The 24461-nt window shown below is 45.5% G+C and overlaps 1 protein-coding gene across 2 annotated transcripts in view; it reads right to left on the reverse strand.

Annotated features, from left to right (window-relative positions):
• LOC100645194 (homeobox protein prospero) overlaps positions 1-24461 on the reverse strand; it is a 56789-nt gene that overhangs the window by 26675 nt on the left and 5653 nt on the right. For both annotated transcript variants that reach the window (XM_012308896.3, XM_003395717.4), the window contains exon 3: positions 22089-22243. In XM_012308896.3, the coding sequence (XP_012164286.1) occupies positions 22089-22243 (155 nt within the window). The remainder of the gene's footprint in view (positions 1-22088; positions 22244-24461) is intronic.

Consider the following 24461-nt stretch of genomic DNA (forward strand, 5'->3'; position numbering starts at 1 on the left):
CAACAGAGTCAAGAAACAATTATCTTCCTAGCTATCCAAAATTCATTCTCGTTAATAAGAATAATTTAGCCACATCGAACGACTTGTCTGCGGACCAAGACACGACGATCATTCAAATTATTAACGTGCAGATAGACTTTTGTTACAAAAGTTACATTGCTTCTACGAAAACAGTCGTCCTTCTGGTCATCCCCTCGAAGGGGGAACGTACGTTCGTATGGCCGCGTGCTTGGTCCGCCCGGCTGCTAAGCCACCTTTTTTCGACGAGGAGCAAGTTTCCTAAGCTTGCGAGACAATCGTTTGGCGATCGCGCAGCAGATGTGCCCCCGACAATGAGCTTCTGGGCCCTCGCCCTTCATAAAAGAGGGAACTCGAGAAACGGTGGCACGAAAAGGCAGAAGGGAGAAGGGGGCCCGGTTCTGAACACGGGGGTTCTACGACACAGGGCACGAACTTAGGCGAACGAAGGCTCCGCGTGCCGCACGCGCCGATCTTACAATGAACGCTCCTAGTGTGCCCCTTGCTTTTCGACTCCCCTTCCCGCTTCTTTTACTCTCTTCTCTCTCTTTTTACATCTGGCTGCCTTAGACCCCCTTCGACCCCCTTAGTGCTCCCCTCGTTTTGATCCTCGGTCTTTCTCTCCTTGCTAACTCGTTTTCATTCTCTTAACGTTGGCCTCGGGGAACATCAACAGTGTGCCGACAGACAGATAGGCGGACGAATAACTTGGCCACTCGTGGCACACGCTTGCCTAATGTAAATCGCACGGCTGAGAGTCGAATTTATTATGCAAAGAGCATTAGAACGACCGAAGAAGACTCGGCGCGAGCCGGTGCTCATTGAAATCGAAAGACTCATTTGCATATTTTCTGGTAACCGATACTAGAGCGGATCCTTTTTTTATTTTCTGCACCTTTAGCTCGTTCGTATATGCAGTACCCCGTACTTTGTTGCTTGGACGCGTTTGTTCCTCTCGTCAAATAGTATTGCGAGTCTGCGTCGAACCAGTTTATGACAAGTAAGCGAGATAAGAAAATACTCATAAAGGAACGCGTTAATACAGGGTATTAAGCAGCGGGAATGCCAAGCAATTGTCCGATCTGGACCCACGCGACCCGTCTCTCATTCAGGAAGTTGTTCCATGGCGGTCGCAATCGCGGTTCAACAAGCAACCGTGCACCGAACTTGGCAAACGAGCATCGGGGCGGACGGTTTGGTCAGAAAAACACGAACGAAGGATCGGGAATCGGAGAAACGTAATTCGGTTTCTTGCAGCACGGCCACACGACGGACTCTTAGAGCGCGGGGATTTTCGGCTTCCCTTAAGGGAAATCGGCGAGCAAGCAGACGAACGAGAGCGAGCGCGAACGAGAAGGAGAAAAAGAAAGCGGCTACACAGGGAGGAGGGGAGAGGGAGAGAGTGGCGATGCTGTAGGGCTCTACGATACGTTGGAGCGGAGAGGGGTGGTTTTCAAAGCTACGAGGAGTAAGAGAGAGTCGAGGTTCTGGGATCGGTGGGCGCACAGGCCGAAGCGGGCGAGGATCAGGGGGCGAGGAGGAGGGTGAAAGGTTGGACGAGAGAGGGGGCGGGGGCAGCTGCTTTGAGCGGTTTCACTCTTCAATGGTCCCGGACTATCCCTCCTTCTGCTACCGTACTAAGCCCCCGTCCGCCTTCACCACCACCCCTCCTTCAACCCCGCCGGCATCCTCGTCCTCCTCGTCCTCGTCCTCCTCCACCTCCACTGGCTGCTATCGGCCGCGATTCGCGTCCTCGTCACACGTCGGCATCGGCCAAGCATTTTTTATTCGATCGATTTTTCCCCGGCGTCCGAGCAGCCGCCACCGATGCACCGGCCGCTGTTGCACTATGCATGTGCAGCCTCGCGTGCATAAGGTGCGAAAGCTGAATTAGACTATTTGGGTGTACGGTGTTCCAAAAAGACCGAGCTCTAACGTGGATGCACTTTCAGCCAGGCTGGTTGCTGCTGCTGTTGCTGCTGCTGGCGGCTGTTGCCTTGCTGCAACGACGGCAGCCTACTACGATCATCGGGGTAGGGGATGTCAGACGCGAAGCCACACTGTTCGATCACTTTGCTTTAAACGCATTCTTTGATTAAGGGATCGAGCGAATTTTTAATGGTTCAATTACCGGGTTCCGGTACGATGCATTCTTGAGCGTCTTACTTGATCGTGGAACACCGGATTCATTCCGGCGGGAATTCGAGCCCAGGGTCTTTGACCTTCTTCGACTGGCCGTTCGAAAGCTTGTCCGAGCGTTAATCGTCGAATGTTCTTTGATTGGTATACATATGTGTAATAACTGGTTGGTTTCGGAAACGTTACTTATCGATTCTCTGTCCTAGTGTACGTACCTATGCAAGATGCATCTATGTAATTTATCTATGAAGGATGTAAAACGTTGCAACAAATTTTCTCAAGTTTTCGTTCACCGGTTGTTAAATTAGCGACGCTTTTGGGCTCGCTTATTGTACGACGTAACTGATTCTTTCATGAATAGTTACACGCTTCTGTTACGAACGATGCGGGTCTTTACGTGTTGAACAAATTTGATGATGGTAGCGATGATATGTGTACGTTACGAAAGTTCATTAAAGTACAACAGTTGGATTTGCTATCTATAAACAGGTATCAGGTATACATTCTTATGAATGGATACACTTCGGGCTTCAGATGTTTCATTCGTCGGAACAATAGTCAAATATACGTAAAAGTAGGTATTTTTTATATTTGATAGCAAGATTTGTATGAAATCTTGAGAATAAGGAGGTAATTATTCTCTAAATTACTCGTTACAAACTGTTCGTCATTTTATTACGCTGTCAAGGGATTAGCCACGACCATAATCATATATTCCGACCATAATCTGTTACTCAAAGGTATCAATTGATCGATTACTCTGCGAGACGCCTTATTTACCGATTTAATCTGAAGAAACTGGTGGGTCATCGACTTCCTATTCATTGGTGGAAAGCGAGGGGAGAGCGTTATTGCGAGAAGCAAGGAAGAGGCTGAGCGAAGCTTGGGTCTCGACGTCAGTGACGATTTCTCTGGTATTCTAACCTTAAATTTTGCACATCTGTCCCGAAGCTCCGATGCCTGTTGGGACGACAATAAGGCAGTTAAGTCCTCGGTGCATCGGCTGAGTACACACGGCGTGTGGGCAGCGAGAGACGAAAAAGAGGGGAAAGAGGACAGGCGGAAGAGAGAAAGAGAGAGAAAGGAAAAGAGAAAAAGAAGGAGAGGGCGAACCCCCGGCACACACGTCGACACAGGGGCAAGAGTAGAACCACTGAGAGTCCGGGTGGCACACGGAAACACGTACACATGCGACAGAAGCGTAGGAGAAGGGTTACCTAGGTTAGGGACTTGGAAAACATCCTTTGTCGAATACCCTACCGGGACCGCTTCAGCCGCCCAGCAACTCGTTCAACCCGCTCAAAAAAAATCAATAATTCTTTGTCGTCAAGTTTACCTCCTGTCATGCCACGCTAAACCACATTACGGGCACGTTTCCGCAGCTTGAAAGAGCTGTAACGCGGAACAGAGCCACGGGTCTAGGTCGCGTTTTTCAAGGGAGCCTCCGCGTTCCCGCGGGCTTCTCGTTTCTTTATTCTCCTTCCTCCCTCTAACGTTTAGAATCTTCGCTAAATGATTATGGTAATTTTGCCACTGATAATATAATTTGGTAATTCCTATCGTTACTATTTTAATAGATTACGTTGGTACACAGCGAAAAGTAGAGGTGTCCTAAATGTCTAGAAAGACTATATTAGGATCCTGTATGACATAATTAAAATTTACACGATTCTTTGTAGCCAAATTCGGACGTTTCCACATAAATATTAGGATATCTATCAATATTTAGTAGAAATCGAATGCTTTTCGTTGCTTTCGCCTTCTAGCTATTCCATTCTATTCACTACGTGCCTCGTAAGGTAAAATTTATTCAAATTTTGTCCACTAAATGCGACAAGTAACTGCCTTAGCGAGTACTTATGATTCAATGTATAATTCCTCGAACGTGGAAAGAGAGTTCGATGCGTCGATAGCCAACAAATTAGCCAATACTTCGGAAAGAACTTCGATCGATACTTGGTATTTGTTGATTCGAAACGATTATCAAGCGTAACCGAAGAACTACGCATCGAAGGGGCACGATAGGAATAAAGGGGACGGTTTCCGAGGTATGAGAAACCTTGAAAAACAGTCGCCCTTCGCTCGTGCCATAGAAAATGACGAATATCGTGAGATCATCGCGTGATCCGATCTGTGAAGGACCGTTACGTGTATGAGGAAAGATGGCGACGTAACACGAAGGGGGAAGGGGATGGTAAGAGAAAAAAGCAAAAGCTCTATCACGGAAAGAGTGGCAAAGGGAGATGGAGACCGTGTGAAAGGTTGTGAAGGAAAGAAAGAGATACGACAGACTCTTTCAGGGGTGAGACTCATGGCAGTAGGGCAGTAGGTTAGCTAGGGGTGATAGGCACCCTCCCAGCATCTCTAGTGCACATAGACCATTGGGTAACAGTAAATAGGATTTACTAGACAACTGTCGACCACCCGGGATAGGAGAAGCCGCCGTAAATATTCGACCGGCTTAGGTTTATGGGTCTTAAACGATACCATTTCCGTCGATCCCAGGTATATGACACCTTCGTGTCTTTTATCGTGAAAGGAACGTTGGATTAGCAGATTGTTCTAGGACACGAATCGAGCAGGTGACTCTTTTCTTTTCAGTAATTTAAGTTGATTAGTCTTGTAATTAGTACTACGATTTTTGTGTATTTCAATTAATAATATTAATGCGATAGAAGAATTTATTTTAAGGTTTAAGAATTCACAGGAATTTGAGAATTTTCTTAAAGTTTTCCTAGAGCTTTCTTTTAACATAATATACGAAATAAACATTTCTAATGTACTGGTAATAGCTTAGCACTCCTTGTAATAAATTCGATAAACCTATCAATAAAATGAAGCACAAGATCTTTGACTTATTCAGGAAAACTGAAATCCATAAAATTAGTTTGCACGGTATTTAGGCAAAGGATCTGAACGGTATTCATTTTACGCGAGACTCCATTTGTCTATACCACGAGGTCTATATCGAGCGAAGAATGTATCCGATCGGTGAACGAAAGCGGTCAAAACCTTCATGTTTCTTTGTAGACACGTCCGAGGTTGCTACTCCTTTAACGACACCGGCCTACTTGTCGCCCGTATGTCGTGTCGTAAGATAGTCGTGCTTGGCGTGCTTCGTTTGCCCGCATGCTTACAGCGTGCTCAAGAGAATTGACTCGGCATATGGGCGATTTACATACGACGCCAATAAGAGTCCCGTTCGGCGGCCATTGCCCAGGTTCCGCGGCCTCTGCGCCCGCTTCGAATGAGTTCTTTTGGAGGAGCGCCAAATTAAAGGTAGCATTAACGGACTCGTCCAACGTTTTCGGAACGAATTGTACGAAACTTCTACGACGGCGCAGTCGACGAAACTTCTTCATCTCTTCGGAAACGATATTAACAGCGTTGGATCGAAAAGTGCGTTCATAATGTAAGAAGAACGACGCGTTCACAACGCAACAAGAACAACGCGTTCGATGAAAAAAGATTAGTGGAGAAACGGAATAATATCGCCAGACCTACGTGCGTGATGTCATTTTTGCGATATAGATTACCCGATAAAACTAATCTCTGAGCATCTCTAAATTTATTGCGCACTCTCGCGCGCCCCTTTTACCGTCGAAAGGCACTCCATCGACGCCCGACTGCCGGATACGAACGAGAAAGTGCACCCTGGCTACCGATGAGGGAAGAGTAATATCCAGGGACGAACACTGTTTGATCTGGCTCGGAGCCACGGTGTAAAGGACAGATGCAATTTGCCTGATATCGTTTTACTGACAAAAATATCGAATGACGTGGCGCCGGGACCAGTGACACCGACCCTCTACCCCGTCTTCGAGTGGACGATGGATATTATCGGTTGGGCCGTTCGTTGTTGAATTTCCTACGAATCTTTCTCTTTTTCCCCTTTTTCTTTTTTCTCTTCCCATTTTTCTCTTTTTTCTTTCTTTTTATTTTGCTTTATTCCTTTTTTTGGAGTTTTTAAACTAGGCTTTTCATTTCATCTCTCATCCAGTTTCACGAACCCCGGTTTATTTTGCTCCTAGCTTGGTATCATCGAGTCATTCGCGTTCATTGATCTCTTTGTTCCGCATAAGGTTCATTGATTACCAGCCTTCATGGACGGGGTTCGTTGAATTTTGAACTAACCGCGTTGCTCTATTATTTTGCAATTCGCTCTTTTGATGTGCCGCTGGTCGTAGCGTTTTACATTATATCGATGATCGACGGCTTCTAACTTTCCAGCCAACTTTTCTACCTGCGCTCGATCGTGAAAATGATGAACAATAGCGAGAACTTTAGCCGATTCTTGGCCCGTGAACACGTATTCATTGAAATCATTATTACCTAAATTTTAGGCAAAATTATCGTATTCTTTTAAGCAAAGAATATTATTACGAAATTGCATAATTTTCCTTCTATGTTAAGAATTATTATTTATTGCTATAGCTATTACATAATAGCGATAATACGATCTTCGTTAAATTCGAAACACGTTCATCGTACGACACAAGGAACTTGAAAGACAATTTTTTTACGTTTCACAATCCCTTTTTTCTAAACTTTTTCTTATATAAAATAAGTTTCCAAACACTGAATGAATCGTTCGCCATCAAAGAGGACAAAAGAAAACAGCGATAATTCCTAACGTTCTCGGAGTTCTATCATTTTTGTCTGCCATTGCGATCGAAATGGATAATCGAATACGATAAATGTAAACCTCGAAATTCGTAGCAAATTCGAAAAGAGCAAGCAAAAAGAAATGATAAGACGCGCGTCGTTTTAAACTTGAAAGTTACCAGAATTGTTTAACCATGGGTGTAATGTCCAAGAGTTGCGAGAGCTGCGCGGTGAAAAAAACAACGCGCGTGAAACGTATGGCGGTCCGTGTGACGACCGCGGAATCGTGGCGGGTGGTGCGCATTGTTTCGCAATCGGTGGCGAAATTGCAGAAATTTCGAAGGGGCACGCATCGGGAAATAGCGTCGCTGGTTATTGATTGCAGCATCACTTTCTCCGGCTCGTGTGTCACGTTACCCTGGCTAATGAGTCCTCTCTCTCTCTCTCTCTCTCTCTCCTTTTTCCTTCGCTCTCCCCCACACCTACTCATATCAGTGCTTGTCTTTTTTCTCCATTTGGAAGCTGGACACGCAGATGCGACCGGTAGAAAATGGCGCGGATCGAAATGCATTTCGCCCTGGTCTCAGTATGTAGGCGTCAGAGACCCGGACGAGATTCGAAAACGAAGAGAGGGAGGAAAAGAGGGAGAAAGAGGGCGTCAGATAGAGATAGAGATAGATGGATAGAGAGAGAAAGAGAGAGAGAGAGAGAGGGAGAGTGAGAGAAGAGAAAGGCGAGGGTAGCGAACAACGATCCTGGATGAGAGGGAAAGAGAGAAGGGGAGAAAGGGGAAGAGTGAGTGGCGGACGTAGAAGAGGTAGAAGGGAGGATGGGGGATGGGATTTCAAACGAAATCAATTCAGAGTCGCTGTCCAGTCGAACGTTACCCCCGCGAGCGCCGGAGTAAATGTTGGCCGAAACAGTAATTTTACGCTCGGTCCATGCCGATTTCGAATCCTGATTCGCTTTGCCGCGAACCGTCACAAGAGGCATCGGACCGATTCCCCATGGGATTAGCGGGAAATTTAAAGTTGCACCGAACGAGCCGCGATCGTTTTACGCGTCGGGTCACGCATGATCGTTATTTCCCCGAAACCTCTTCCTCGTCGATAATTCGTTCGAAATCTGAAACGGATATCGATATGTACGTAACTACGTAACTGGATGACCGAATCTATTTGCGATTGTCGTCACGACGATCCAACGGCGTGTGACGATTATAAGAATCGACAGTAAGGCGAAGATTAGCGTAAGGGGAAAGGGGTAAGACTCCGGAAAGGTTGAAAATTAAGTCGGTGTTTATCCGACGAGTAATAAAAGAAACCGCCAAAGAAAGACGTAGTGTAATAAATGGCAGAGGTATATAAGTACTCGCACGAGCTAAGAGGTTTTATTAAAAAATACTTAAGTGCCGTTTTAGGAGCGGTGAATAAATGATGCGCCGCGAGATAGAGGTAGAAGAATGGACATGTAGAGCCGAGAGAAAGAGGGAAGTAGGAGGGTAGAGGGGGAGACTAATTCGACGGTATAACGAAGTCGACGGTAATCCATGCACGGACAATTTCATTTCTGCCGTCGTGAACCCTCTTTCTATCCCGCACCCCCTTTTCCTCCGGCATCTCCTCCACCACCTCTACCACCTCCTCCTCCTGGCCCGCTGTTTCCCACTCTTTTCTCTTTCTCTCTCTTTTCTTCCATCGTTTTATCTCTGCCTCTCGGCACGGTCGGAGCCTGCGCGGTAACTTTTTTGATAAACTGTTTTCCGCGTTTTTCGCCGGTGGATGTAAATTAAATCCTCCATGGAGGCCGGAGGAGGCTTGCATCTCTCCCAACTGCCCCCAGGATCCAACTGCCACCTCCCTCGTTCCGTGCCTATGCCGCACGGCTTGCAGTACCCCGGTCCACCAGCCATCACGGTGGATACAAAGCCGATTAGGGCGGGATACCGGCTACATTATCATTTCGCGTTTTTCGTGCGGAGCACAAAAACGAGAAGAGTCTCCGGGCAACGAGCGCCTGGTATCTCGACGGCTGACGCGCGAGCACGCCAGATCCTGCGCGTACTCAGCGCAGCAGAGGATGGACGTAGACGAATGCGCGCGTTTTTCCGTGGAAATCCTTCGAACATGGATAGCAAATAACGCTCGATAACCGGACCGCGTGACGCGACTACCGAGACACGCGGAATAACGAATTACCCTACCCGTGATTTAAAACTCGAGTAGACTTCCTCCGGATGTTAGGATCGTACAGTCGAGATATCTGATTTAATTATGTTTTTAAGAGACTCGAGAAAAATTGCGAGAGAATTCAAGGAATTTTATGTATACCGACTTTTGCGGATATTTCCCGGATTTTTGAAGTACCATGTATGGCGGCAACTTTTTTATGTTACAGTACGTATTCCTTGGTAGAAAATATCAATTAGCGAATTACATCGTAGTAAATTATATCATCTAAATTCTTTCTATTCCACGACTTACGTACCTTATTAAGCTTATAACGCAATATAATATTTTTATATAATTGGTAAAATGAAATTAGCACTTCAAAATTATAAAACCTACTTTTCTATGAAAGGATTTTCAAATTTTCTCTACATAGTTATAATATAACAGATACTTCTTTGTTATAGCGATATTTATATATTTCTAATATATATAACACTAGGTATAATATTTTCCCCATTACTTTTTCAAACACGTGTTTGCAATATGGTCGATTACGATACTTTCGATAGATCCGAATGCGCGATCGCGCTAAGTAGAACCACTTTAAGAAACGGTTAAACGCGGTATTATATCGAAAGTGGCCCCGCACTTGTCTTAACGATCTCGCGCTAGGATTAATTCGCTTAAAAACATACACAGGTCCTTTTTTCGTGGCGGTCGCGTTAGTCGTCAGCCTTAGTTCTAAAAGTTCCTCTCTCTTCTAACCGCGTCTGAAAAGCACGCGACTGCCTGTTCCACGGAAAACAATTACGTCGGAGTGGTGGTAGTATTTAAACGTGTAGAGAGAAAGAAGAACGCGAAGGGGTTCAAGGAGTGGAATCAGTGTCGCGAGAAAACCGAGGCCGTCTCGTTAATGACTCCACTAGTCTCGTCTTAAGGCAAGAAAAGAAGATATTCGTGTCAGTTGGCCTCTCCCGGCCGCAAACGAAACAAAAGGGATCGCAAAGGAGAACGATCAATATTTAGTTAGACCGGGACGCGGTCAATATCGTATTTTAATTCCGTGGCGTCTCTTTTATCTGTATATATGTGTGTAGGATGTGGTGGGTATGCGTGTGCCAACGATGGCGAAGGCGATCACAGCGCACAGTTTGCAAAGAAACAAACCGAAAAAGGAGGAGAAAGGGATAAGCGAAAGAAAGAGAGGAAAGAAAAAGAAGATAAAAAGTAAGCACTCGCATTTAGAAACGGCACATTCATCGTGGACGATGAATTTTCTAGGTCTCCTTGCTCGTGCAAACTCGGCCGCTTGCTTGCACTTGCTAGCTAAGTAATGCATCGGCAAGTAGCGCAACCGGAGCAAAGCCGCCGAGAGCGAACTAGGCAGCGTGCCAAGTGTTTCCTTCGCGGATCGGCCAACTATTTCCGATATTTCTTAGGTAGAGGGGCTGATATTGTACGGTAGCCGGCAGATGTTTCGGCGTAATTTGCGCCCGACAGGAATGCACTCGGTGAACAATAGAAATACGGATAACGAGCCCTCGGACCTAGCTCATACGGCCCGGACAATAAAATTCTTTAGAACGTCACAAGCATTTTTCTCGAGGTATTAAATACCCGCGGAATGACAAGACTCCGAGACTTTACGTAATCAGGCCACCGTGCAATATCATGTTCAGTATCATCGACCTCGCGGATCTAATCAATCCTCCTACCTATATCGCTTCCTCTCATTCCCATCGATACGGATTATCTGGTAAAAATACCGAATCATAATTGGACCATTTTACTATAGATATCGTTGTTTTTTTCTCTCGATCTTCCAAATTAATCGAATCTGGAGAATGATCGACGAGAACATGTACGGGAACGTTAAGATCTTTTGAACTTTAATCTGGTCGAAATCGTGGGTCGAAATCATCGAGTGTCTTTGAAGTTGCAACATCTTACGAAAGACGAGGATCACGAGATCTTTCGGCGCAATATCCTCGCTGGCAGGGTCAATGAACCAGTTCGTTCTACCAACAAGAAGAAAGATGACTGCCCAAGGGGGCATCGTGAGTTGGAGGAGGGAGAAGGTGGTAGGGAAAAGAATCTTTGGCAGGGAGTGTACCGTACTCATGCTGCAAGTAGCAGCTCATAGCGACGGATTAGCCTTGCAGTGGCGATGCTTACATCCCCTATAAAGTCCCCTGGCATCACCCTTCGCCACCCCCTTCTCCCCCCTGCTCCTCTTCCTTTTCTCTCCCCGCGCAGAGGCTCGCTCCCATCGAAACCCCGTCAGCTAGCCCCCGCCTCCTTCGTTGTTCCTCCCGCGATAACCCTGCGGCCACCGCATTGTCTGCCGCCCAGCCAATACCCGTCGTGTTTCTCGTACTTGTGTTCATTATCAAAAAATTCGAAAAGGAATGATGCTGCTGCTGCCACGGCTGCCGCCTGACTGGTTGCCTGCTGCAACGCCAGCAGGAACCCCTTATGTTACGGCACTGACATATCGCGAGGGTGGTAAGCTCGTTCGCTCTCTTCCTCGTCTGTCTGATCAGGACTCCTATTTTTTCTGATCGTTCGCCGGGGCGAATTGCGCGGCGAAGGTGTTGTCAGAAGGGGGGTTGGTTTCCGCCGTTTAGAATATCGAGATTCTTCTTTTTCTCTATCGAGGATCGATCGATTTTAGTACGCGTTTGTTACAATATCAAACGACATTCAGACGATAGCGGAACAGAAATGGAATCGATGAAGATCGCATTAATAAAAATTCAACATCGAACGGCATAAACGAACGACTTCACTTCGTTTCACCCTCGTTCAGCCGGCGTTTCTCTTGGATTATCAGTACGAGCGACGAGAGGAAAAACGAGAAAGAAGAAGCGGGAGCTTCTGCTTGTTTGCTGGTATATAGCATTGGAGTTTCAAAGATGACTCCGGAGTCGTGTACTCGGCAACAAAGGGGTAATCCCTGCGGAAGCCAGGTGACGGGGCGCGGAGAGGGCGGCGGAGGGTCGGCAGTGCGTGAAAACCGCGAAGAAAACCGAATAAGAAGAGAAATAACGTTAACCGGAAGTTTACGGCGCTTCGGGTAACTCGTTGCTAGTCTGACTTCCGGAGAGCAGGGAAAGAAAAGGGTGAAGAGAGGGACAGAGAAATGGAAATAGACAGAGAGAGAAAGAGAGAGAGAGAGAGCAGAGGGTGTTGGATTGTTGGCGGGTGGCAAGGTGGATGCGGGGGTTGGCGGTAATACCGAGCGGCGGAAGAGAGAAGAAGAATGCAAACCAAGACAGAGATTTCGCTGCCGGCTGGTTGTGAACGGAGTGTAGAAGGAGGGTGTAAGAGGAGATGGAGGAGGCAGCTAACGGTCGAGGAAGGCGAGAGAGGGTTGAAGGAGGTCGTGGTGTGGGCGGGCTGGCTGAGCGCGCGAAAGAGAGAAAGAAGGTGGCAGCAGTGCCTAGGTAGCGAAGGCGTACGGGCGAGAGAGAGCCAAGCGCCACTAATTAGTGCCAAGAACGTAATTAAGTAATTTTTAATTAAGTGACTGCCGTTTACGCGCACAACCACCACGTACGAGGTAAGCTGACTGGATGCAGGGTGCTTCATCCCGGCTGCATCGCCGTAAGCCGGATTACCCTTCTTCCGAAAAATTCGCTTCCTCGCGGGAATTCGGGCGATAACCGACAAGTCTCGCTTGCTCTGCGAAGATACTTGCCCGCGGTGAGCGTAAATGTGGAAAACGATCGTTCGATCGAGAATATCGGATACTCGCAATTCGTACGTTGGAGCTAAAAAACAAAAACAAAAGAAAAAGCGATACCATTGAATGGATTATTTGCGTTTCAGAGATGCGCAAACAATGCGTGCGTATTCGTACATTCGCAAAGATACGTACGTGTACGATACAAACGACTCGGCATAGTCGCGTGAACGTAGCAATTAAAGAACCGATCGATTCGGTAAATAATAAAATCGCTCGCGCGATGAATCGAGGCTGATTATTTGGTAGGAATGAGGCACCCTGACCACCTCAGTAAGGAAGTAAAAGTCTGGTGGTTGGGGTAGGTCGGTATTGTAGGTACCTGTCTACAGAAGGCCAGCGTCAGCAACGGTGGTGGTAGCGGCAGCAGAACGGTAGCAAGTAGCGGTACCCAAAGAGTTGCCACTCCATTGTGCCGTACACTGAGTTTTTAATTAAGGAGCTGGCGCGAATTTCTCGAGATCTCGCTCGACTACCTATATAACTCGTTCGCTCGTGGTTCGCCATTACGTCCGTGCGTGTACGTCTTTGGCAGACGGACGCGTGCAGGACGCGCGTGCATCTGTGTAGCACAGAGACACGAAAGAGAACACGAGGAACGAAAGAGGGCTCCTTTGTGAACTTCAAGGGCCTTGCGGCGGCCGAAGAGATCACCGGCGTCTTCTTCTTTTCCATTCCTTCGTTTTCTACCCTTCGGAGAAGCAGGTATAGCCGTCAGCAAGGCCGCGGCCCGAAAGTCAAAGACCAAAGTTTCCTTCTTTTCATTAGAGGGTCCTGGCTACGGAACTGCCACGATACATTCTCTCCCGTCTCTTCCTACCCCTTTCTTTTCCTACCACCACCCCCTCCGTCATCGTCTTCTCCTTTTCCTCCCTTTTCTACTCCTACCACTTCTTACTGTTGCTGCTGTTTCTGCCACCCCCAACCCTTTTTCGTGTTCGATGTATTACCTCTGGCCCTAGACCACCTTTCTCTCTCCCTCTCTCTTTCTCTCTGCTTCTCTACGCTTTGGCTTTTGTCTCAAAGAATTCGTACTTGCTCATTTCGACCAGAATCCTTTCTTCCTCTCGACGACCGGACTCTCCTGCATGCGAAATGAGAAGGAAATCGAGAGAGGACTTTGCACAGAAGCGAATCGGAATCCTCGGGGGAAAGAGACGGAGCCGCCGAAGCTTCCGATGTCAACGATCTCGAAGACATGCTTCGTTTCTCTCGGAGAAGCCAGGCGCTCGCATCGTCGTTTCGTTTCTTGCTACGAATCAACGTTGCTTAAACTCGACTGAGAAAGATAGAAAAATAAAAAAAAGAAAAACGGAAGACATAGGAAAGAGGGGAAACGACATACAATGAAGCGAACCTGGAAACAGGCGTTTTAAAAATTAAGGCCTCTATACTAGAACTTCTTCCCTGTGGTAAACCGTAACATGTTCCATGTAAAAAAATAAGCGAAATCTCGTCTTGCTCGGAAACTCAACGAACCAGGAAACGAGCCCAATTACAAGCATCGTGCGGTACACTGTTACATACATATACCGCGCACACGTCGCGTGTCCAAAAACCATAGCGACCAGCGGGAAAGGACGAAGAAGAGAAAGGAAGGCTCGTGAAACAACGAGACCAGCAAGCAGGAAGCAGCCAACGAATTGAAAGAAGAACACGCCGGAAGAAGCGTCGGATGGGGATACATAGGTGGAAGTAGAAAAGATTACGAGAGCATAGTAATTACAAAGCTCGTGTTCCTCCGGCTCTATCCCGTAGCTCGCATACTCCATAGCAGAGAACAGGCCACTACCTACGAACGTAAGCACGCGTTCGCTTCGCCTCTTACACGTTACCTACGAACGTTTGCATACGACGTACGGATTTCCATCTTTCTCTCTCTTCTCTGTCACAGTTGCTCCCGGTGTGTCTACTACCTCAAGGCTCGAATTTTCTCCGACTACCCACCCTCTTTCTCTTCCCTCGGTTGCAGCCAGCTTATTCCTCACAATAAGAGAAAACCGGGGCTCGGTCGTCATCGTTCGCGTATGGGTGCACACGCGTACATACGTGCAAGAGCACGCGTGACGACGCTCGTGTCTAGCTTTCTCGCTAAATGGCCCTCGCCTGCTCTCGCCTGTTTACCACGCAGCCGCCCACGCACGCCTTCTACCGCCAACCTATCCCTCGACTCCATCCACCGTCAGCCCTATGTCTCGCACTTCTCTCCTTCTACGAAGCATGCACAATCTTGTGGGATTAAAACACAAGCCGCCGCGCACGCCGAGGAGCAGCGAACACTCGCGTGGTCCCGCGCCTGGAGATTTCCTACAGTCTCTCGGCCCGTTTGTAGTCATCAAGATTTCGGTGAACACACGGATTACCGCTTTTTCGCCTTTAATTTCAATTTTGTGCTGCTTATTGTCCTTTTGTCGTTCGCACATGTTCCTTTTCGTATTGCATGTCGATCGTTGTGACAAATTTTTGGTTATCATAGTTTCGGGAGCGATTTTTTCAATACAGAAGTACGTTGCATTTGTTGAAAATTATAATTAGACCGCAAACGTTTAGGCAATGTTATATTTTTAGGAAAAATAGGTATTTTCAAGATATTCTAATACGCATTTATCACAGATATTATGTCGTTGGGAAAATTCGTAGTAAAAGTTAAGACAGATTGGAATGAAACGATAGTTGAGAATTAAACATTTTGCTATCTGTAATCTAATGAAATATAAATAGATATTTATGCATGTAGGGTTTGAAATGTCTTTTTTAAGTTTGTTTTCTGTTTAATATAATTATTTGAAAGCTGCTCTTATTGAAGAGGTATTCGTTTCTTTTTTAATTTGTAAAGCGATATCGACGTTTCATAGAGTAGAAATCTGTAATTGGCTTAATTTCTTTTCCGATCGTATTTTAAATAGCTGAGAATCGATGATTAACTCCACAAACTAGCTATCCAAAGGAAATCGTGTCTTTCTATAATTGATAGAATCCGCGCAAATGAAAATCCTCGCATATCATTATCAACATGAACGTGATCGAATAGCTGTCCGCTTAATTTTACTTTTTCTGTAAATAAGAAACGACGTACACCTAAACCATGGTGATCATATTAAAGACAGGAAACACGATAATAATGAAAAAAGCTGTGATTTCGTATCGACTAATTCATCAACGATCCATCGATTGTAATCATTTTCCGTTGAAAAAGATTTTATGCCATCTAAGGACGCTAAAACGAGAAAACAACCATTATGTCGGCCGTCCACATTGAGAAACGTTTTTGCTGCCGAGTAATCTGCTTCGATCAGAGCTGCTCGAAAAAAGCAGGAAAAAGAAACGGAAAATCAGTCAAGAGAAATATCATAAAAATAACAACTAAAATCTCTTAACTTATTTGAATGAAAATAATAAAATACAAGACTTGCGGCAATTCTCAATACGACCGATAAAATTATTTTAACCTACAGTTTTTTTACAATCCAAATAAATAATCCGATTTCCTCTTTAACGGTAGAATCAAGAACTATCGAAGAACATCGCGGTTTGCAGAAATAGCGTGGAGGCGAAGGAAAGTGGTCGCTAACGACCGGTCACGTGCTCGTGTCCGGCAGATAGGGGTTGGAAAAGGAAATTCCTGTTTAGAAAATTACCGCGTCATTACCCTAACCATCGTGGTCAGCGGGGACAGGGTGGAGAACCGACTGGCAATGTCCACAGCGAAGTAGATCGTCGGTTGATAAGAACGAGGCGAAGGAGAAATTAGAAAGAGAGACGCGAACAGGCACCCTCGTTGAAGAATTATCGAGGATTTCGAGACGATAAGCAACCCCTCGAAAGCGTGACTGGGTAAATTCATCGTCGACTTCATTATTCGACTGCTCGAGAGCTTTCGATTCTTCGTTTACAACGAACACTTCCTCTTCTTATTACTTTACTCGCGTTCCAGACACTTTGCTGGCTTAATCGTTAACTCCCGCGTTTATGTTTATCCAGTTACGTTTTCGTGTCTTTTTTTTCGTAGACAGAACGCTGTCCTTTCGTCTGGATTTATTTCCGTCTGATCGTAGCGATTGGAGTATCGTAAAGAGTTAACGAGCATGGAATTACTAATTTTGCCACGAGTTTTCACAACAGACTCGTTCTAATAGCAATTTTAATAAGTATGTTTTATTTATAAATTACGAAAACTGTTATCTGTGATTACATGTATACAATGCGTATATATACGTATATAGTAAATACAAAATTCTTCTTAGCAGATAAGAAACAGATCTTTAAATATCAATTGGTAATTATTGATCAAGATATATTTATTTAAAAAAGATATAAATGTAATATAGCTCGTGCTCTACCATTGATATCAGCTTTCGTTCAAATCTTCGAAAACGCAAAATTTCACTGTTTAACGGACGTTTCCGACTAACCTGTCCCCCGATAATTCTAATTTCTTATTCTCTAAACAAAAAACCATCTTTGTATAATATTATCGGGGCTTGACGTCAAATTTCCGAGGTACATCTCCTCGACGCGATCTATTTTTCACCCCTGCCTCCTACGAATTCTAAATTAGTTCGTAGCAAACGAAGCGATCAGCGAAAACATGGTAAAAAATGTGAGTTCAGGGAAAAAGAGGTCTGCCGATATAAAAGAAACAAGAGGAGGAATCGCGGTGGCCTTTTATTCGCTACCGAGAAGTCGTGCGGCTCCACGCGACGCAGATCCATCGCGACGCCCCGTCTCTGTGTCGTGTACGAGCGTTGTCCATTATACGACATAAAATTCCTTCCATCCGTACGATAAGATCTCTCGGGCCGAGTCGCGTGTCCTACCGTGAGATCTGATAACGAACTAACCCGAGTCCGCGCGCATCTCACCCTTTCTTTCTCTCGTTCTGTCTACCCTCCTTTTTTCCTCCCTTATTTCGCGCACAAACAGACGAACGGAGGCAGAGATGCAGCCAGATATAGAGAAAGACAGCTAGAGAGAGCGGGACACGAACGTGACACACGTTCGAGGCGCACACAGGCGTCGCAACACTGTCATCGACGACCCCAATCATCCCCCCCGGCAAGCTTCATCGAACGAAGGCTGTCAATATCGTCGTCGGTATAAGCAGATCCGATGATGTACGCTCGACGTCAACGAGTCTCCGTAAGATATCGGACGTGCTTTCGATTCGACGTGCGCGTGAGAAAATAGGGTGCGAAGAATCGCTTTGTGAAAGCTCGTCCCTCTCTTTCTCGCCTGATCTCCTTTCGCTCCTCGCCTCGCGCTTTCCACGACGCTCAACACCGGATCCTCTTTCTCCCCCTTAAGTCTTGTCGCTTCGGGACCGATTTTCTCGCCGCGCGAACGTCTAAAGGAAATATCCTTATGGGTGGCGTTCGTGTTGCGAAACAGTTTATTAATTATTATTTTAATAATTAATGTTGGAAATTTGAAATATTTCGTCAAATAGAATATGATCGAATGGATATATGTATGTCTGATTATGAGTTTCAAGCGTGATTGCTTTTTGATTATAATGTTCGAGGTGATTAATGAAAGACAGATTATCGCGTGTCGGTATTTAATTATTTAATAAAAAGGGTGTTGCATGCTTTTGGAGTATCGGAGAACGTCGTAGTTACATGACGCGTTTATTTCTTCTTTTTATCGTTGTAATATAACAAAATTACGATTCTCTGGATCAAAACGATTCAATCAAGCAGAAGTTTAAGAAAATCTCCCGACTAAATTTATATATATTCGAATAAATTTTAAGAAAGCTTTCCGAACGATTACAAAATACGTAAAATTTCCATTCGTACTTTTTATCGATCGTATCGATCGATTCCTCGAACCTTCTCCTATTGTTCATTCGATAAAGCCAAAAATTCATCATCTTGACAGCTTCTTATCTGAATCTTGCCTGTAATTCAGTCGGGTCGTAAGCGATTCGATTGAACCAAGGGATAGATCGATCGATCATAGCAGCCCCTTAAATTGATTCGAACGTTCTTTTCCCCGATGAAAATCGGTCGAAGCTAACCGGGAAGATTGAAAAAGCGTGGACGATGGCAACGGAACACGACTCGGTTCTCGTGACAAAAGTATAACGTCGGCAGGGTGGCGAAGGGTGACGGGTGGTCGGAGTACACGTAGCAGCGTAGAATAATGTGGCGAAGCATTTCCGCATAGGAAGCCGTGCATTAGGCTATCAGATCGAGCACGCTCGACAACGACTGCCGTAGAGCCAGGAGGAAAAAGTGTCCGGGGTAAACCCTTACGTGATTAGTCGTCAAAGGAGAGGGTTCGTAGGGTGAAAGTGTGCCTAATGAGCCGCGAGATTGGCACCTTCGTGTCGTCCTTTAATCGCCATTTTACGGGAAACTTGTACGAAACTAATATGCAAGGATTATCAAGAGGAAAGTTGTCAATTTCTCCCTTTTACGATCGTTAGGGTGGCCGTCGGGGTAGACGCGGTAATTATTTATGGACACGGCCAGGCTAGAAACATTGAGATTATAACCGGCACCGTCCGAAGGGTGGATCTTTTTTCCCTCGCGATTAATTCTCTCCATCAACCGCAATAGTTTATCTGTCGCGGACGGTCCGCCTCGAACGCGTTAATTTTATCACCCGGCTTCGGGTTAATTGCACATCGTCGTTCGCTCGCGTTCCCCTCCGACCCGTTTCAGAAGACGGTTTCGATCTTTCGATCGTTTCGTTGCGTCGTTGATTATCGTTGAAGTCGAGAACGAAGGAAAAAAGAGAAAGAAGAAACGAGTTTGCGGTTCAAGATCGAGATCCCCTTTGATTTTCGCGAACATCGCGTAGGACGAAATTCGAGGAGCGAAAGAAACAACAAGGGGTGGACAGAGAAATATAGCTATCGGTTTCGTCGATCGTCGTTGAAAGAGATTCCGAAAGAACCCTTGTCGTGTTTCGCTCGTTCCTCGTCATCGGGAATAGTAGCTACATGAGACAGCGAAGAAGAAAAGGGAAAGAACGAGGTTGGGGAGGTACATAGGTCGAAGAAGAGAGACCAAAGACCCCTCCGGCCCCGACACGACGAAATGTACCGAAATATATTCAGTCGGTAATTAGCTTTGTGCTTAACGGCGGAAGCCGACCTCCGATGCAATTTTTACTGGACGTTTGAAACTTTTGCAAACACACTTCGTTCCTGCCCGTTCTCTCTTATCAACCACTCTAGCTGATTCTCTTTTTCGTTGCCTTCGATGAAAATGTTTCGGGTGAACGAAACAGGGCCACGAGGGGATGAGATCGCAGGGGCGCGGAACACAAGAGCATAGGCACGAGGAACAACTTCCTCGGTACAACTGCGATTCGCCATTCGTCGTGCCCTTCGCTTTCCTTTTTTTATTTCACAGTCGACAAACGCGACGACGACTCGTTTTTTCTTTTTATTTCGTATGTTTTTGGTATTCCGAATTTCGCCGCTTCGTTTTCTGATCAGTGACTCGCGATAGATCACAGATGATTCCGGAATTACGTTCGTGGTTTCGGCGAACAGGCATTTGACCGCACACGTCGTTTTTACGGAATAAAATTTCGAACAACTTTTTTTTTCGCTCATTTTCCCCGACGGAATTTTAAGTGTACCCTTTCCTCATTTCCATGGGACTAGCTTTTTTAATGGACCTTTTCCTGCGTTAATTAAATTTCGCGGCCGGTCTCCCCCGTTCGCTCGAGTGCCTCGAATATTTCGTACGAGATCGACGAAACGATGCGCGATGATGGACATTGAATTTCGATGATGAAATTGATTGCCACGTATTTTAAAGCGTATAGTCTGCGTGAACATTTTCATTGCTGATTTCAATGGAATTCAACGATTCACGATCACCCGTGTAAGAGAGAAATCGTTCATAACAATTTATTCACGTTTTGTTTCATGTGTGAAAGTTGAATTCGTAATCGCTGGTAATAAATAAAATCGTAACATAATCTTTAGACGTTCTACTAGATTAGATTCATTTTCTCGATTGATATTATCGAATCTTCCGATAAACGCAATTAGTAGCGATCGTATAAATTGCACAATACAAACTAGTTCGGTTTAAAGTTAAGACACGAGTTAAATTGTATTAGTTGAAGGTTACAGCATATGAATTTTGTTGTTAAAAAGACTGAATTTTATAATAATTTTACTAAAAATATAACAATACTTGCGATGATTATAAGTGAAAAATTGATCGTCTATCATTATACCCATAATTATAGAATCTCATAAAAAATAATCTAGTGTCCGAATACTCATGAACGATAGAGTAATTCTAAATCCCTCACCCTCGAATAAGTCACGAAACGAGCAAGCAACCCTCCGTTCAGGAATAGAGCCGCAAACGCGTTGAATGTCGGAGGTCGAGCGAAAACTTATGGTCTCCAAGAGGATGGGCGTCTCTCGCGATAAGAAAGCGGCAATAATGTAGGGACACGGGCACGCGTTTCTCGACCGCCTTATATCTCGGATCTGTACTGTACTCAGCCTAATTATAATCAGCCTAATGCCTGCTGTGGCCGGTACGCGCCGGTACCCGCGCTGACTCCTACGCTCTTCATACCTGGCCACAATGTAGCCGCTGTTACTTATTCCCGACCGAAGAGAGGGTAATTAAGATTCGGACACACCCATCGTGACTCTCGTCTCTTGGGCTCTGACCGCTTCTACACAGGGAGTGGTCGATCACTTGAAAAGCTCGTTCTCGTTTGCATACACGGAACAGGACTCGCGTACCTCAAACATCTTCCACGATCGCGTTTCTTTTCCCGACTGCGACACGGAAACTCTAGCTAGGGAGTGGCAACACGATGTCAATCGAGGACGATGTTCCTCGTTGATTCCCGGATTTGCGAGTTCCAAGACGACGATATCTCATATCGACGATCGGCCCTTACAGGAGAGTCGTTCTTGTCGTTGGGGAATGTTATGCAAATTCATTCGCTACCGATGATCGCCACTCTCTTTTGGTAAATAATGAGCATGCAATCGTCGATCGAAGGATCGTTGCCGTACATTATCTTTGAAGCTTGAAAGAAGATCTTTTCATTTCTTTTTAAATACGATAACATTACTTTCTTATGACTTCGGTATATGTTAAATAAATGTTCAAATCGTCTATGCTATCGTGTAACAAATTTATATGATTTATGTACGTACAAATTAATCCAACTACGATTAAGGGGCCATTCTTATGTAACGTATGTAAGATCCTTAATCGATGTTCGTAGTTTGTTAAATTTCTATACTGGTAAATCTGAACATGCACGTGTTAAAACGCACGAAGAAGATATCGTGGTTATACAATATCTCAGCGTCATATGCTACGGAATCTTAACCGTTACTCGAACTTTGGAACAATCCTTCGACTTCCGTGGTTAACCATAAATTCTCAATACAATGTTGCTGTACTCACCGGAAGTTGGAGAACCACTTGACCAGCTGCGCTGTGTTGTTCTTATTGAACCTGATGTCGGGGAAGTACATCTTGAGGATGGACGAGGACGGGTACCTGACCCAGAAGAACATCAGCTTCGCCTTCCTCAGATGTATCGGTGTCAGCATTGACGAGTTCACCGTGGTTAAGGAAATACTCTTTTGCTTGTCAAACGACCATCGAAATGGATTTTTAACATATTTCGAACATATATAACATATTTCATTATTACGTCGATTTTATCATAATTCCTGTCCTGTCTTTCTATCAAGCGAAAGGAAGAATCATGGATTTTGATAAAGGCGTAAGTAATGTCGTCGATCCGAAGAAGGACGCTCTGTACGGCAATCTGTTCCTATGTACGTAAATATCTCAAACTTAATCGTGTTTCCTTCGTATCAAATTGGATTAGAAATCGTACAAGCTGTGGATGTCGCGAGGGTAGTAGGGCTCGATCGTTCTCACCGAGGTTGACCCACGATTGGCCGTATCCTCAACGGAAGCCTTACCGACTCCTTATCGGTAATAGGATCTCTTCATGTGGTTTCATCGCATTCTTATTTGGTTAATCCGTGTGTTCAATCTGCCGCAGTTCGTCCATGCCTTAAGGCACGCTTCTCGAAGAAATCCATCCCCTTTCGAACAAACCGAAAATTCGTCTCCTATTTGTTCCTTAACCGAGACGAATACAATTGAAAGTTTATGCGAATAAATTCATCATCAAAGACATTATCAGTGAAAACAGCCCTATAACAATCTTGTCCGATTAATTTCACCTTGGTAATTTTATCAACGGGGATCTTGTTGATTTATAACGAGGAATAGAAAGTGACAATAATCAGATGAAATTTGTGCAACGTTTTTCTCGGTTACTCGATCCGCTGAAAGCCATCTAATTCCGTGAGGAGACGGGAAAAGCGCGGAACGTTTACAATTTTCACGGACGTCTATCGTCATTGGTGTTACCGTCAGCGTGCGAACTCTCAGCGTGTACAAGCGAAGTCGTTCCGTTCACGAGCGAACGAGTTGACAAGTGTAGCCGTACGCATCAAACGTGCACGCGTGGTGCGCGTCGCATTTTGCGCTTGCGGTAACGTCGATGAGCGATAACGAGATGCCAGACAGTAATAAGGGTTATTCTGGCGTGTAGCCACCCCTGGATTAGTCGAGCTGGTCCTCTCAACGCGCGGCCCGCACCTACGTGTCTCGTGCTTATTATACTATGTAATCGGCACACCTCGAACATTGAAAAGAAAGAAGGGGAAAGAAAACCAGCGATATAGCGTTTATAGGTACATGTTGTCGCGGTGGATGACGATTAAGTTACCGGTGATTTTTGATCGACGGAAGAACCACGTTAGATCATGAAATCGTTTTTCAATACGCGCAGAAACGTGTGATTTGATTTTAACGGATTGTTCGATCGAAACGTTCCGGTGGGACGCATTGGGAAAATATAAAAACGAATATGATGGAAAGAAGATCTATAACGTTATTGCGAATCGGTGTGAAGACGAATGATAATACTCGCTATCGTATCGGATGGAAGAAACTGTCTTAAAATTATTTACAATTACTCGAATTCAGGCATTCTTGCTAGTCTCTCACATCACCTACTATCATGGACATATATACGTAACGTTAATTTTTTATAGAACAAAATTCGATAATCGACAATTTCTTTGCCAAGCCCGTATACCGAAACGTTTGTCTACCCTATCGTCGCACTCACCAGCCCCGGCGATGAGCGTTCACCAACGTTCACCAACACGTTCGGCCGTGAACGTAGCTCGCCCAAGAAAGTCGAGCAGCGTGAAAAGCATATTTGGATACGTCGAAGGCCGGTAGGAACAGCAACAGACAAGGGTGAATCCAGAGGCGAGTGGTGAACAGCAGGTTGCGCCGCGGTCATGCGCTCGACCTACCCCAAGAGGAGGGAGTGAAAAAAATGCGCCATTGATTTTACATCAAAGGCCGACTAAAAAGGCGGCAAAGAACGACGCGCTGCCGATCGAACGACCCGGACCAACACACGCCGATGCAGTTCTAGCGACGTTGCATCGTTGCCGACGCGTTTACCGCACGCCCCCGCGCGACTTCTTTTTTTCCTGGTTAACGCGAGGTCCCTTCGATATATTTGCGAGTGCTTTCGGTAAGTGTGAGAGCAGCAATGGCCACAGCGAGGAGCTACCTTATCCGGCCGGGTCATGCGTGATAATCTAGCTGCTGAACTTTTCGCGCCTGTTGATCACGCTTTCAGACGATCGTAGAGAAGGATGTGTCTTAACTTCGTCCGTTCGCCGGCTATTTTTACGAAGTCAAAGCGTACTACGAGGTCACCGATGCCTCCCC

Source organism: Bombus terrestris, chromosome 5 (assembly GCF_910591885.1).
Source record: "Bombus terrestris chromosome 5, iyBomTerr1.2, whole genome shotgun sequence".
Lineage (NCBI taxonomy): Eukaryota > Metazoa > Arthropoda > Insecta > Hymenoptera > Apidae > Bombus > Bombus terrestris.